General features: G+C 49.3%; 1 protein-coding gene across 2 annotated transcripts in view; it reads right to left on the bottom strand.

Annotated features, from left to right (window-relative positions):
* The window catches only part of NPHS1 (NPHS1 adhesion molecule, nephrin), a 526,308-nt gene that overhangs the window by 54,529 nt on the left and 455,190 nt on the right, over window positions 1-16,589 (bottom strand). For both annotated transcript variants that reach the window (XM_085615945.1, XM_085615944.1), the window contains exon 25: window positions 10,010-10,191. In XM_085615945.1, the coding sequence (XP_085472071.1) occupies window positions 10,010-10,191 (182 nt within the window). The remainder of the gene's footprint in view (window positions 1-10,009; window positions 10,192-16,589) is intronic.

Below are 16,589 nucleotides of genomic sequence, written 5' to 3'. Positions count from 1 at the left end.
CTATCCCCCATCATGCTTACCCTTCAGGACTTAGACCTTGTTGAACTTTCCTCCGACGGTGGAGACCTAGCTTTCTGGCTGATACCCGGTGGAGCTACCCAATAGCTAAAGAGGAGATGGGTTGTGGACTTCCCCCTCGGCCGTCACCGGCCCAGCTGGACTTTGGGCAGTCTTTCCTTCGTCTCTCTGTCATATCTCCCTCCTTCCCCTTCACCCTACCCCTCTACGCTCCATTCATCTTGTCTTCTATGATCTTTAAATGTTTCTCCATGGAGACCTAGCTATTTGGCTGATGCCTGGTGGAGCTACCTGATAGCTATTGAGGAGATGGGCTGTGGACTTCCCCCTCGGCCGTCACCTACCCAGCCGGACATTGGGCAGACATTCCTTCATCTCTCCGCTTTATCTGCCTCTCCGTTACCCTTTTACATCACCCCCTTACCCTTCAACACGCAATGAACCAACTGATGTAACTTGTAACTGATGTATATTCTGTAACAATGTGTAACTTGTAACCTATGTAACTTTCTTCATGTAAAGCACTCTGATACCTACGGGTCTAGCCAGCGCTATATAAAACTCAAGTAAATAAATAAAATAAATAAATGAATGCTTTGTCAGTGATATTGAAGGGGGAGATGTTGCATATGCAATAATGCTCGGTCAATGATATGGAAAGGGGATATGTTGCATATGCATTAATACTCAGTCAATGATATCGAAAGGAGATATGTTGCAAATGCGTTAATCCTTTGTCAATGATATCGAAGGGGGATATGTTGCACATGCATTAATGCATCGTCAATAATATCGAAGGGGGATAAGTTGTATATGCATTAATGCTTTGTCAATGATATCGAAGAGGGATGTGTTTCATATGTGTTAATGCTTTGTCAATGATATTGAGGTGGGATATGCTGCATATGTGTCAAAGCTTTGTCAATGATATCGAAGGAGAATATGTTGCATATACATTAATGCTTTGTCAAGAATATCGAAGGGGGATATGTTGCGTATGCGTTAATGCTTTATCAATGATTTTGAAGGGGGATATGTTGCATATGCATTAATGCTTTGTCAATTATATCAAAGGGGGATTGTTAGAAGGTGGTTCTGACACTATGGGCCGCCCGGATTTTTTGATTTTTGAGCACCTAATTGTTGAGCTTTTACTGTGGGGGAGCCTCATAAGTTGGGACTCACCCACAGTGAACTCAGGATGTAAGAGACTGCATGGGGATTTTACTGGTGTTCCCCTGGCTTGACCAGGCCACTGCGCAGCAGCTGGAGTAAGGGACACCGGGCTGATTACATGCAGACACATGTGTACATGCGTGTGCACATGTGTACGGGCAGCTCAGGGGAGATTCCTAGCGTGTGCAGTCCAGGAGCGGCTACAAAGTGAATGGTGTGGCAGGACTTATGCAGTATTGGGTGGAATAGGCTTTATACACTGGAAACATGCCAGGGAAAGTCAGTGTGTCTTACTGTGTTTTCACTTCATTATTTCCCTAAGGGAATGTGGGGCCCATGGCTAAATTAACTTCCACAAGGCCTACAGTTTCCAGACATGCACTAAAGTCCATTGTATTGGAGGTGAAAAGAAGTATTCTGCAGAGTCCAAAGTCATATTTGTACTGCTTTTGGGTCATCCAGAACTGTCATATTTCTGTGAGCCAGCCAGGACCAGACCCAGGCTGAGGGCTGACCTCAGCTGGATGGATTGATAACCTTTCTTCCACAAGCTAGGGGCCTCCTCTCCACGAAGAGAAGATGGGAGGGGATACAGGTTCATCAATTAGCAGCTGTCACTGGGTGCCAGGCACAAAGGCTGCACCAAGGAGGGAAGGCAGCGTGGGGGATGAGGCTTCAGACATGTGGCCAGAAACCCTGGACGACACCATTTTGAACAAGCTCAGAGGCTGGACAAGAAGGAGGGAGCAGGGGCAGGGACGTGATGTGTCGCTGTTTGATAGGACCAACAGAGACTTTATGCCAGCCCCCTACTCAACTTTTAAAAAGTGCTTGCACAGGAAGAGAAGCTCTCTGGGGTGTGGTCTGCTGAGGGTGAAGGTGCTGGAGCCTGGTGCAATGGGCAGTTGGAAGGAGAGACCCCCTGACTGCCCCCAGGACCCTATCAGCACCAGATGAAGATCCCAGGACTGGTGCACAGAAGCAGGGGCCTGTGCGCAGGGAGAACAGAGTCCCAGAAGGAGAGCCTGGCGAGAGGCTGGCGCAGGGAGCCAGTAAAGACAGCACCCTGCTGAATCAGAGACCCTGAGGGAAGAGGAGAGTGTTCCCAGTGGCGGGGGCTGGTGAGTCCCAGAAGGAGAGCCTGGCGAGAGGCTGGCGCAGGGAGCCTGGGAAGATAGCACCCTGCTGAATCAGAGACCCTGAGGGAAGAGGAGAGTGTTCCCAGTGGCGGGGGCTGGTGAGTCCCAGAAGGAGAGCCTGGCGAGAGGCTGGCGCAGGGAGCCTGGGAAGACAGCACCCTGCTGAATCAGAGACCCTGAGGGAAGAGGAGAGTGTTCCCAGTGGCGGGGGCTGGTGAGTCCCAGAAGGAGAGCCTGGCGAGAGGCTGGCGCAGGGAGCCTGGGAAGACAGCACCCTGCTGAATCAGAGACCCTGAGGGAAGAGGAGAGTGTTCCCAGTGGCGGGGGCTGGTAAAGAGGAGCATGAAGTGCCCCATAATGCCTCGCCAGGAATTTGGAAATCTGCTGTTTTGGTGCTTTGTGGCCCCCAGAGGAGAGGGGCCACCCTCACTTGTGAAAAGGTGCTGGGGGAGCACAGTCTTTCCCCCCCCCCCAGCACGAAGAAATCTGCCATTTTTGTGCCTGGTGGCCTCCAGAGGAGGGGGTCAACCTCATCTGTGAAAAGGGGTGCAGGGGGGGCGGCAGGAGCACCGCAGTCTCCCCCAGCATAAAGAAGAACAGTCCAACCCTCAGTTTCACGGGGCATCTGAAAGAATAACCCCTCAAGGGCTCAGCAGAAGGGCTGAGTTGGGGAGGTCTGGAGAAGGGCATCCCCTGGAGGTGAAGTGGTGTAATTGCACCGAAATGCATTTACTATTGGTTATTTCTTTTTAGGTGGACTGAAAGTCACATGTGTAAAGTGAAGTACCTGTGTAAGGTGATGTTAAGCTAAATGGAGTTATGTTGCTGGACCCTCCTGCTAGGGGGTCTGGCTGTATTTACGTAATCCCATGCTTTTGTGATTCCTTTTAAAGTGAAGAGGCACACTGCAGGAGAAGTGTAGTTGACAGGAGTACTTCTTTTGAAGGGACTGTAAGTCACATGTGTAAGGAGATGTCATAGGCCAAGTGGGGCTATGTGGCCAGACAGTCCTGCTAGGGTGTCTGGCTGTATATTAGCAATCCTGTGATTTCATCTGTGATGCCCTAAGGGGCTGTAATTGCAATGCACTCAAATGATCAACCAAGGCGATGAGTACTGTCATTCTAAAGTGTGCGTAAACATGGATTCTTGCTGCTGCGCTTAGGTGAAGACCCCAGACTGCTAGCCCTTAAGATATAGAGGTGCCTACTTTATGGTCAGTAGGAGATGCTTAGTCAGGGTCATGTGTCACCAAGGCAGGTTTACCCCTTTTTAATGCTTGTTGAGGTAATGGGGTGGGTCGCCACTGGGATGGTGCCAGTGCGCAGGGCCCTCGCTCCAGGTTATGTTCAACTAACTGCATTGGGGGCAAGTTGATGTGCATACATGGGAGTGGTGGTACTAGACCCCACCCCCCCTGCGGGAGGGGTGGAGATGTTATGCAATGTCACAAAGTAATTCCAACAGCTTATGTATATTTGTAAATTGGTGCATAGTATTGAGTAGTGTGTGTGTTTAATAAATGTACTCTTACTTTTATAAAGCAAAGTACAGACTGGACAATCAATTATTGAGTGTTATTTTTGTGCACCTGCAAATGGCGATTACTAGCCCACACCACCTCCCTTGAGTAAGCCTCAGACTGCTCTGCAACGCTACCCTCTGAGAGTCAGGCGCTACAATTGGGTGTTTGGTTCCCAGTGAAGGACAAATGTAGTCATGTTATTTGTGCAGGCCTCACAGATGCTGCCTCGTTTTCCAACATTGGTGTCTAGCGGCGGGAAACATAGTATCCCATTCTGGTGTGCATTTATAGCATTTGATAAGTCCAGTTTTGCCACACATTACCTATGCAGCAATGAGCAAATGGAAGAGCGCAAGGCTCTGAGAAAGGTTCAACGTTTTGGTTATGTGAACTAAAGGTATGGGAAAGGAAAGCCCCGCGCCCATATGTGTCATGTGAAGTTATTATGGTTTAAATGTAAGCTGTATTGATATGACCGCACTATGTTGATTATAATGTGCTAGCGGGATGGTGCTTTCCAGGAAATGATTGCATACAAATGTTCTGAGCCATATTGTACACCTTTGAACCCTAACACTACATACACTACACCTGCATGAGGAGGGTGTCTCCTCAAGAGATAGGGACAGCAACTGATACCTACATCACAGGTGGGGGTGTAGGAGTGGATTGACCTTCAAGGGGGACAGGAGAAGTAGGGGTCCTGGGAGGTTCCCGCGCTTTTTAAGGGCAGGGAGAGTTTCCACAGGAGGGGTCCCAGATATCCTTCCCCCACTGGAAGTTTCTTGCTAATGGCGCAGGCCAAAACCACTGGAAGGGTGGGGCAGGAGGTTTCTTTACCCCAGGTAGTAGCGCCCCAGGGGTTCCCATGGTGGGGGACCCCAAGAACCTTTTCCCACAGTGGGAGGAGGGTGTGGTAGAGTTGAGTGTCCGGCAGGTCCCCCCAGGTTAACTGGTGGGGAGGTGAGCAACCCAGGGGTGGCCCCTGGTAGTGGGTGGCCCCCAAGGAGGGTAGTTCTTGAGTGATGGTGTGTAGTGGTAGCCCCTAGGTACCCTAGGTGGGCTAAGTAACTGACCCAGTGGAGATCTGAGTGGGGGCGATGTGCTCCCTAGTTCAACGTGGAGGGTTAGTGGTGGACCCTGAGGTGTCAGGGTCGGGTGGCTGGTGACCAGTCAGGTAGACCCTGTGGGTCTTGAACCCCAGGACCAGGAGCATGGGGGTGTTCCTTAGCTCGAGGCAGGAGGTGGACTTCTGCAAGGTAGTACCACCCTGGACACAGGTGGGGCCCAGCTTAAGTGAAGGGACCCTGTGTTTCCCCAAAGGGGTGGTGCAGGCCTAGCCGGGATCTTTAGGGTCCCTGGCTGATGGAGGTAGTACCGCCCTGAAGCCAGGTGGGGCCTATCTTAAGTGAAGGGACCCTGTGTTTCGTGAAGGGGTGGTGCAGGCCTAGCCGGGATCTTTAGGGTCCCTGGCTGAGAGAGGTAGTACCGCCCTGAAGCCAGGTGGGGCCTATCTTAAGTGAACGGACCCTGTGTTTCGTGAAGGGGTGGTGCAGGCCTAGCCGGGATCTTTAGGGTCCCTGGCTGAGAGTGGTAGTACTACCCTGAAGGCAGGTGGGGCCTATCTTAAGTGAAGGGACCCTGCTCTTCATAAGGGTTGGTGCAGGCCATCCAGGGACCATGTAGGTCCCTGGGCGGTCTCCCAAGGCGCTGCAGGGAGACCAGGGAGAGCCATGAGAGGTGGGCCTGGGTCTAGCTAACTCGGGGCCCACAGGCTCTCTAAGGGTACTCCGGGAGGAGAGCGCACCTCTCGGAGGGAAGGGTACATAGGCCCTGTTCTCGCAGCGGAGAACAAGGAAGGGGTCTAGGTTCCCGGGGTAGTTTCCGGGTGGAGCTACTGATGGGGGGAATGAGCTGTAGGATGTCTGATGAGGCACCCTCAGTGTTCCTCCCTGGCACTGCCAGTGTGGTGGTGAGGCCGGTCTGAGGTCCTATCAGGGAGCCAGGCCAGTGGCCAAAGGGTGCTTTTCTGTGTGGGGAAGTACAAGTGGCTGTGCTTTCTTTAGGGAAGACAGTCATCCCGAAAGGGTGGTGGCAGCAGAATGACCTCAGCGGCAGGCTGAGGGTGAGGGTCCAGAGAGATTGCATCTTTGGGGTGCAAGGACCAAACGGAGAGAGGGTACTGGTTGGAACAAACTCTGGAAGGGAGACCAGCTAGTGACCCAGGGGATGGGATTTAGACCTATCCCAGAAGACCGCATCGGTGCTGAGGCACTGGACCCTTGTCCAGAGAAGTGGTAGGCATAGTGTTGCATGCCCAAGGGCAAAGGTGAGCATAGTTAGGCTGAGTCCATGTAGACCATGAGTGACCTAGAGGTATCTAACCTAGAGCCCGGAGGGTTCTTAGGGTAGTCTGGGATCCCTGTCATGGGTGGAGATTTCATGGATGGGAGGAGTAGGTGGTCTAAGCGGATAACTGGTCAGTAAGGGGGGTCTGGTCAGAACCCCTTATAACTAGTTATCGCTGACTACGGGAAGTGTACCCATGTAGAGTGGCTACTTCTTCCCTGTAGGAATCAGCTGGGCGCGGCGTGTGTTAGAAGGTGGTTCTGACACTATGGGCCGCCCGGATTTTTTGATTTTTGAGCACCTAATTGTTGAGCTTTTACTGTGGGGGAGCCTCATAAGTTGGGACTCACCCACAGTGAACTCAGGATGTAAGAGACTGCATGGGGATTTTACTGGTGTTCCCCTGGCTTGACCAGGCCACTGCGCAGCAGCTGGAGTAAGGGACACCGGGCTGATTACATGCAGACACATGTGTACATGCGTGTGCACATGTGTACGGGCAGCTCAGGGGAGATTCCTAGCGTGTGCAGTCCAGGAGCGGCTACAAAGTGAATGGTGTGGCAGGACTTATGCAGTATTGGGTGGAATAGGCTTTATACACTGGAAACATGCCAGGGAAAGTCAGTGTGTCTTACTGTGTTTTCACTTCATTATTTCCCTAAGGGAATGTGGGGCCCATGGCTAAATTAACTTCCACAAGGCCTACAGTTTCCAGACATGCACTAAAGTCCATTGTATTGGAGGTGAAAAGAAGTATTCTGCAGAGTCCAAAGTCATATTTGTACTGCTTTTGGGTCATCCAGAACTGTCATATTTCTGTGAGCCAGCCAGGACCAGACCCAGGCTGAGGGCTGACCTCAGCTGGATGGATTGATAACCTTTCTTCCACAAGCTAGGGGCCTCCTCTCCACGAAGAGAAGATGGGAGGGGATACAGGTTCATCAATTAGCAGCTGTCACTGGGTGCCAGGCACAAAGGCTGCACCAAGGAGGGAAGGCAGCGTGGGGGATGAGGCTTCAGACATGTGGCCAGAAACCCTGGACGACACCATTTTGAACAAGCTCAGAGGCTGGACAAGAAGGAGGGAGCAGGGGCAGGGACGTGATGTGTCGCTGTTTGATAGGACCAACAGAGACTTTATGCCAGCCCCCTACTCAACTTTTAAAAAGTGCTTGCACAGGAAGAGAAGCTCTCTGGGGTGTGGTCTGCTGAGGGTGAAGGTGCTGGAGCCTGGTGCAATGGGCAGTTGGAAGGAGAGACCCCCTGACTGCCCCCAGGACCCTATCAGCACCAGATGAAGATCCCAGGACTGGTGCACAGAAGCAGGGGCCTGTGCGCAGGGAGAACAGAGTCCCAGAAGGAGAGCCTGGCGAGAGGCTGGCGCAGGGAGCTAGTAAAGACAGCACCCTGCTGAATCAGAGACCCTGAGGGAAGAGGAGAGTGTTCCCAGTGGCGGGGGCTGGTGAGTCCCAGAAGGAGAGCCTGGCGAGAGGCTGGCGCAGGGAGCCTGGGAAGATAGCACCCTGCTGAATCAGAGACCCTGAGGGAAGAGGAGAGTGTTCCCAGTGGCGGGGGCTGGTGAGTCCCAGAAGGAGAGCCTGGCGAGAGGCTGGCGCAGGGAGCCTGGGAAGACAGCACCCTGCTGAATCAGAGACCCTGAGGGAAGAGGAGAGTGTTCTCAGTGGCGGGGGCTGGTGAGTCCCAGAAGGAGAGCCTGGCGAGAGGCTGGCGCAGGGAGCCTGGGAAGACAGCACCCTGCTGAATCAGAGACCCTGAGGGAAGAGGAGAGTGTTCCCAGTGGCGGGGGCTGGTAAAGAGGAGCATGAAGTGCCCCATGATGCCTCGCCAGGAATTTGGAAATCTGCTGTTTTGGTGCTTTGTGGCCCCCAGAGGAGAGGGGCCACCCTCACTTGTGAAAAGGTGCTGGGGGAGCACAGTCTTTCCCCCCCCCCCCAGCACGAAGAAATCTGCCATTTTTGTGCCTGGTGGCCTCCAGAGGAGGGGGTCAACCTCATCTGTGAAAAGGGGTGCAGGGGGGGCGGCAGGAGCACCGCAGTCTCCCCCAGCATAAAGAAGAACAGTCCAACCCTCAGTTTCACGGGGCATCTGAAAGAATAACCCCTCAAGGGCTCAGCAGAAGGGCTGAGTTGGGGAGGTCTGGAGAAGGGCATCCCCTGGAGGTGAAGTGGTGTAATTGCACCGAAATGCATTTACTATTGGTTATTTCTTTTTAGGTGGACTGAAAGTCACATGTGTAAAGTGAAGTACCTGTGTAAGGTGATGTTAAGCTAAATGGAGTTATGTTGCTGGACCCTCCTGCTAGGGGGTCTGGCTGTATTTACGTAATCCCATGCTTTTGTGATTCCTTTTAAAGTGAAGAGGCACACTGCAGGAGAAGTGTAGTTGACAGGAGTACTTCTTTTGAAGGGACTGTAAGTCACATGTGTAAGGAGATGTCATAGGCCAAGTGGGGCTATGTGGCCAGACAGTCCTGCTAGGGTGTCTGGCTGTATATTAGCAATCCTGTGATTTCATCTGTGATGCCCTAAGGGGCTGTAATTGCAATGCATTCAAATGATCAACCAAGGCGATGAGTACTGTCATTCTAAAGTGTGCGTAAACATGGATTCTTGCTGCTGCGCTTAGGTGAAGACCCCAGACTGCTAGCCCTTAAGATATAGAGGTGCATACTTTATGGTCAGTAGGAGATGCTTAGTCAGGGTCATGTGTCACCAAGGCAGGTTTACCCCTTTTTAATGCTTGTTGAGGTAATGGGGTGGGTCGCCACTGGGATGGTGCCAGTGCGCAGGGCCCTCGCTCCAGGTTATGTTCAACTAACTGCATTGGGGGCAAGTTGATGTGCATACATGGGAGTGGTGGTACTAGACCCCACCCCCCCTGCGGGAGGGGTGGAGATGTTATGCAATGTCACAAAGTAATTCCAACAGCTTATGTATATTTGTAAATTGGTGCATAGTATTGAGTAGTGTGTGTGTTTAATAAATGTACTCTTACTTTTATAAAGCAAAGTACAGACTGGACAATCAATTATTGAGTGTTATTTTTGTGCACCTGCAAATGGCGATTACTAGCCCACACCACCTCCCTTGAGTAAGCCTCAGACTGCTCTGCAACGCTACCCTCTGAGAGTCAGGCGCTACAATTGGGTGTTTGGTTCCCAGTGAAGGACAAATGTAGTCATGTTATTTGTGCAGGCCTCACAGATGCTGCCTCGTTTTCCAACAGGGATATGTTGTATAATGGTAAAGGTGGTCATTTTAGCATCAAGCCTCCCTGCTTGCACACTGACATTGTAGTGTTGGGTGTGTAAATGGCAGCTGCTGGCTGGCCCTTTTATACATGAAGACGCATAGCTATACAGTAAAGAAACTTACCAGTAATGATTTCCAGCTAGTTTTTGAAGATACTGAGTAACATAACACACAACCTGACCCATACCACCTGTGTAGAGGGTGAGCACCATCAGGGGTGACATGCACATAAGCCCTCTGTTACTTTGGGTATCTATGACCAGCAAGCTTACAGCTCCCTGATAGTCAGCATGTGGACCCTATCACCATCAACAGGCCCTGCACCATTACCTTCTGTGGTGATGTTCAGCAGGTCCCCATTACCTACCATGTGCTATTTCTAAATTACATTCAGTGTACACATGCTCTTCTCCAAACTACCACTTTACAGATGGTCAGCATGCCTCCTGAGCCCTCTACGAGTATCAGTCAGCACATTCTCCACTCAGATTACCTGCTGTGGTAAAGCTGAGCATACGTTCATCCATTACCTTTTGTAGCGACAGTCAGTACGGCGCCACCATCAGCATAGTCACTCTCTCCAAAGGCATTGATAGAGTTGACAGAGAAATTGTACGGTGTGTCCGGGGTGAGACCAGTGATTGTGAATGTGGGTGCCTGAGGTGGGAAGACGTCCACGTACATAAAGCTGGGGGCCTCTTGCCAGTAGTACCTGCAGAGAGAGCATACAAAGGGTCAAACAGGACAGTGTCTGAGGCAAAATGGCACCTTGGTATGCTAATCCCAGGAAGAGTGTTAACTAGGAACATAAATTATGGAGGAAAAACTGCACAAAGAATTAATCTCTTTCTCGCTCACTTCTGTTCACTTGGAGTAATATCTTCAGGGCTATTAGTGTTTCAGAGGGGCCTGCCAGCTGATTCATCCTCCAGTTTCTATCTAGACCAGTCCATCTATGCTTGCCAGAGATGATAGCTGACAATCTTCTCAGATTACGACCTGTGATTTCTTAACTTGAACTTGACTTGACCTCAAATTGAACTTATTCTCTGATTTTTAGGTCTAAGTAGCAGGTCCGGTTTGATATATTTTTGTGGAGTGCTCATTCATCAAGTTAGGCATTTTGGTGCTGTGTAGCAGCAGAGCGTAAAGCATAATAGACATCTAAAACAGGTGGTAGTGAGGCAAAGGGATATCTAGCAGAATAAGAAGGTTTTCAGGACTTTCCAAAGTGTGAGGTGTGAGTGAAGTGGATGTGTTTGAGGTACATAGGAAGATTGGTTCAGAACTTGGGCTTAGCAGACAAAGAAGACAGACTTTTAGACAAGATTGTTTAGAACAAGGAACGAGGAGCAGATTTCTCCTGGGGATGTATCGACTAAATAGTTCCTAAAGCAGTAATTTTTCAGCTTCATTGAAAACCCTGTGCATAAGGCAAAGAAAGAGAGTCTCTGCTTGATCAGGAGCCAGTTTAGTTGGGTTCTGGCTTAATATGCATAGTCATAGTCAGCCAGAGACGACTTGATCACCTCACCAATCAACCCCATTACCATGGACCACTTTCCCGCCATCTGCCCTCAGACTCTCTTAGAATTGCTGGCACGGGTCAAATCCGGCTCCCCTAACGACTGCTGTCCCCCTCACATTCTCAAGGACGCCTTGTCCACCCTTCCTCACAGCGTGCTCCCCTTCCTTAACGAATCACTTCTCCAAGGTAAGGTTCCCAGCACCTTTAAGAACGCATTAGTGGTCCCTCTACTGAAAAAACCAGGGGCTTACCCATCAAATACCTCAAACTACCGTCCTATCTCTCTCCTTCCCTACTTGGCAAAGATTCTCGAGGCCCATGTTGCTAAGTCCCTCTCCAATTTTTTAGAACAGTCTGAATACCTAGAACCCAACCAAGCTGGATTCCGACCCGCCCACTCTACCGAGTTAGTCATTCTCGCAGTTCTGGACACACTGAGAGTAAACGCAGACAAGGGAATCCCCCAAGCCCTTGTCCTTCTCGATCTGTCGGCCGCGTTCAACACGGTCGACCATAACATCTTGTTGGCCCGTGTCGAGCAGGCTGGCCTTCAGGGCTCTGCATACAACTGGATTGACTCCTGCCTTGACGATCGAACTCAAGCAGTCCGCCTCGGACCTTTTACGGCACCCAGATCCGCCACCTCCTGCGGTGTTCCTCAGGGCTCGTCCCTTTCACCCCACCTATCCAACCTCTACCTAAAGCCCTTGGTAAACTCCTTAAAAAATAGGAAGGTAACCACCTTCAACTACGCGGACGACCTCCAACTTATTTTCACACTGGATTCCCCGGACTCTGCTCTCGAATTCCAAGCCACCATGCTCCACATCCAGCAATGGATGAACCTTAACCACCTTAAACTCAATACCGGCAAGACAGAATTAGTATTGCCGGGAAGGAGCGAGATCAATTGTGGCCCACATTTCTGGCCTACGGACCTCGGACCACCCCCCACCCCATCTGCCTCAGTGAAAAGCCTGGGTGTCACACTTAACTCTGACCTCTCTCTCAGAGATCAGGTGGGGTCAATGGTCTCATCCTGCGTCTTCCAACTGAGGAAAATTAGGAAAATCAGCCACTTATTGACTCAATCGGCACTCATTCAGGCAGTGATCTCCTTGGTACTGTCGCGCCTCGATTTCTCCAACTCCATCTACCTCGGTCTGCCTGTGTATCTACTCAGGCGTCTTCAAATAGTACAAAACCAGGCGGTGAGACTGATATTTAAACACCCCAAATGGCTTTCGGCCAGCCCCCTGTTAGCCAAATTGCACTGGCTACCCATCGCCCAACGTGCATTCTTCAAGACCGGATGTCTGATATTCAAGGCCTTGCACTGCAGGAGCCCCAAATTCATCAGTCACCTGATTGTCAAACATGTCCCATGCCGCAACCTGCGATCTGCCCACCTAAAACTTCTTACCCCCCCAGTCTTCAAACTTAAACGCCAAGGTGGTTGCAGGTTTTCTTACCTAGCTCCGTGCCTCTGGAACTCCTTAACATTGGACATTAGGATGCAGGATAACTTGATGGGTTTTAGAAAGGCGCTCAAGACTTGGCTGTACTCGCAAATCCTCGCTTAGCCCGTCCCGCCGCAACACCTCACACAATTAGCGCCATGAAACCTTTCGGTGACCATGCGCTCTATAAGCTCCTATTAACATAACATAACATAACATAACAAATGTTCCCAGGTGGCTCGTTTACATACAGCGTAGCTCTGTGTCCACAGCAGTTCAGCTTAGTAGGTTTCAGGTAAGCCCAGATAGTGAATGTTACAACAAACAGTTCTCAGCAGACCATTTGCTGAGACCACTTGAGCATGAGGATGGCATAGCAAGAACAAGAGGACTTTCCCAGAAGTCTCCTAACTGTGGTTGCTGAGAGAGAGCCTCTCCCATGGGTGGCGGTCAGAGTTTATTCTGCCATCACTCAATGATGTTGCCTACTTTCAAAATCACAGTTTTACTGGCATTGTTAGAGAACATTCTGCAACACCCATGTCCTTCGTACAGGCAAGCAATTAGTCACATTTACTGCAGAGTTAGGCAACTGGTAGTCAAAATACAATGGTGAGTCCGCAAGAAGCCATGTATTTACTATGAAACATGTTCCTTTTCCTCTCATCAAATGTTCTTATGATGCTGATTTAATTGTTTTTAAAAAAAAAAATTATATTGTGTATATGCTCTTTTATGGTGTTTTTAACATCCGAATAAAGAACTTTTGATTGATTGATTGAGTCTGCAAGATTTTGACTCTGATACTTGCACCCTTTTGTTACCACAACTCCATAGTCAGAAAGAGAACTCTTATTATGCCAGCTATATTCCCTTTACATTTTTTTTCCATCAGATGTGCTTGTGTCACTACCAGAACGATATACCACACAGAGGAAAAAGGACCATATTTGGGCTGCTGCTTTAAAAAAAAAGTTTTAAAAAAACAACACCTACTATTGTGCCAAGGTTGTGGCTGGAAATTTAAAAGAGAGAAATATGTGAACAATAGTCCCCGGTGAATCATTTATGCAAAAAAACGTAGAGGTTAATCAATGATATATGATGTAATATATATTCATATATTTGTACCTACTTGTATAATTACAGCTACATTAAATCAATGACTACAGGTAATCAATCCAATAGATGATCTAATTTGCACTAAGTATCAGAAGTATCAGAAGAAGACCAAACAACGAAAACACAGTCCTGCAAAGTTTGCGAATTATGTTCATGTGTATTAACAACATACATATGTACAATTGTTTATTAATAGTGCTGACAGCGCAGTTCAACATGAAAAGATGCTTTAGAGAATAAGTATAAAAGAGCAACACCTGGGGCAGTCCATTCTATGTAATAGAGCGCACTTTCCCTGTTTGCGCCTGATGTACCTGTTTTAAGGTGCGACGGACGCAAACAGGGAAAGTACACCATATACATAATAAGGCCCCAGGCAGTAAGAATGGATTCTCCGCTCACTACTCCTTATGAAAACAAAACTGTTCCCTTTGTCAGTGCTTGTTCTCCACTCTGTCCTTCTCTCCGAACATTCTGTAGACCGGTGCTATTGTCCTGAGGCTAGTAATAAGGTTGCCAACTTTCTCTGAGAAGAATACAGGACCTTCTGTCTAGGCCTGGGCAGTGAACTCCACTCCGCTCGCGGAGTTTGCTGAGTTTTTCGCACTCCAAGTTATGCGGAGCTTGCAGAGTTTTTTTCCTTGCGAGATTTGTCCTTGTTCGCGATCGTCAACATAAAGTTGGCAAGCGCGAGCGTGGAAAATCAAGCTTCTCAACGTGGGGGGGGGGGTCAGGTTTCTCACTGTGAGTGGTCACGTATGCTCACGACCGCTCACGTTGAGAAACTGCCCTTTCGCGTTGAGAAAGCTGCCGCTCTAGTAAAAAATCTACTCTAGCGGCAGAAAAGGAAAGCAGCGCCCGTTTGCGCTGTGCATGGTGCCGTTCGCGATGATTGCACAGTGCAGACAAGCATCCTGCACTGAAAATCACAGTGAACGGCATTTTTCTATTGTACTCCGCCGCTTGCGGAGCTCTGCGTAGTGCGGCAGAGTTTTTTTGGCACTTCGCAGAGTTGCGCGTAGAGAAATTTCTGCAAACTCTGCCCAGGGTTACTTTTTTCATGTTTTCAGATTCTAAAAGGGCTCGGAGCTGGTACTTGGACATGATTTTGTGTGAAATTCTCTAAATTCATTTTTAGCATGCAAATTCTGCCTATGTCCTTTATTAATCATGCAGGAATAGTATAACCAGCATTGTTAAACTTATATTTCACAAAGGAAAAAAATACCCGTTTTAGCTCGTTTTCTCTTTTTTGCTGAGTTTGTCATGGATGCTTGTTTCCGGTCCGGGGAGGAGCTGGCTTGGCAGTTCGGGTTGGACTGTTCCCATGAGGAACAGGGTCAAGACTGACTTGCATATGGCCAGGTCTAAACTGGGGTGGCATGGTGAGCAAAAGAATGATGGATTTAACTCAGATCTCTTGATTGGGGGTGAATGTTTTGATTTGTTTGCATTCCATCTATCGATTTTGTGTCTTTTATTTCCTCGCCCCAAGTGCGCCGGGTATGCCCAGGTGTGGGTCCCGGGCTCACTGTGCCACTGGATTCAAGCTATCCTGGTTGATGAGGGTTAAAACCCAGGAACCGGTCCTAGGATGCTTGTTTCCGGTCCAGGGAGGACATGGCTTGGCAGTTCGGGTTGGACTGTTCCCATGAGGCACAGGGTCAAGACTGATTTGCATATGGCCAGGTTCAAACTGGGGTGGCATGGTGAGCAAAAGAATGATGGATTTAACCTGGATTTCTTGACTGGGAGTGAATGTTTTGATTTGTTCTGCATTCCGTCCATCAATTGTGTGTCTTTTGCTCCCTATCCCTAAGGGCCCCAGATATGCCCAGACAAGGACAGCCAGGCTCATTTTGCCACTGGATTCAAGCTACCCTGGCTGATGAGGGGTGAAACCCTGAAACCGGTCCTAGGATGCTTGTTTCCGGTCCAGGGAGGACCTGGCTTGGCATTTCGGGTTAGACTGTTCCCATGAGGCACAGGGTCAAGACTGATTTGCATATGGCCGGGTCCAAACTGGGGTGGCACGGTGAGCAAAAGAATGATGGATTTAACCCAGATCTCTTGACTGGGGGTGAATAGTTTAATTTGTTCTGCATTCCGTCCATCAATTATGTGTCTTTTGCTTCCTCGCCCTGAGTTTGTCATTAAAGCAAAGGCAATGCACGGTGGCCATAGCTAGAAATCTATAGTAGGAACAGAATCCTCTCACTTCTGCACTTCACAGAACATTGAGAAGGACACATGAGTGGAGGAAAGACCCACTGTAAATGGCAGTTGAGTCCCACCAATCAAGTCACATCTTGCTGTTTAAACACCAGGAACTGAAAGACACTGGCCACGATTAGTTCAGCAGTGCATGCAAAACTTCCTTAGAGTCTCCCAGGAATGGTGATAATATTGTTAAACACACATTTGTTCAGACCGATTTACATGTTAATGTTGGTTTCTTCAGCCAGACAAGAAATATGCCAAAATGCAGTAAGTCTAACATGAGATGCATGACAAGCGTCAGGCACACACGTACCCTGGATTCAATCAATCGATTTGCTGAAGACCATTACCTCCTCGAAGAAGAGCAGTCCGGCTTCAGGCTGGATCATGGTACTGAATCTACCTTACTCCTGGCCATGGACGGACGCAGAATGTTGGCAGATGGTGGCCAGTTAGTGGTTTTTGGTCTTATTAAACTTCTCAGCCGCATTTGATATGGTGAACCACAATATGCTCATGGACTGATTTGCCTTAATCAAAGTCTGTGGCACCGCATTTAATTGGTTGCGCTCTTACTCATCAGAAAGTCATCACGCAGTTGCGCTTCCTCCTTACTGTTCTGACTTCAAGATTTTGAACCTTGGAGCTCCGCAAGGATTGGCTCTCAGCCCGGTCTTGTTATATATTTACAACTGCCAGCAGGCGACTGTCATCGCTTTTCATAATTGCATGAGTGACATCATCAACTGGCAAAACCTCAATTCCCTCGAATTCAATGGG

The sequence above is a fragment of the Triturus cristatus genome, chromosome 7, assembly GCF_964204655.1.
Source record: "Triturus cristatus chromosome 7, aTriCri1.1, whole genome shotgun sequence".
Taxonomy (NCBI): domain Eukaryota; kingdom Metazoa; phylum Chordata; class Amphibia; order Caudata; family Salamandridae; genus Triturus; species Triturus cristatus.
This window is presented reverse-complemented; position numbering and strand designations above follow the sequence as displayed.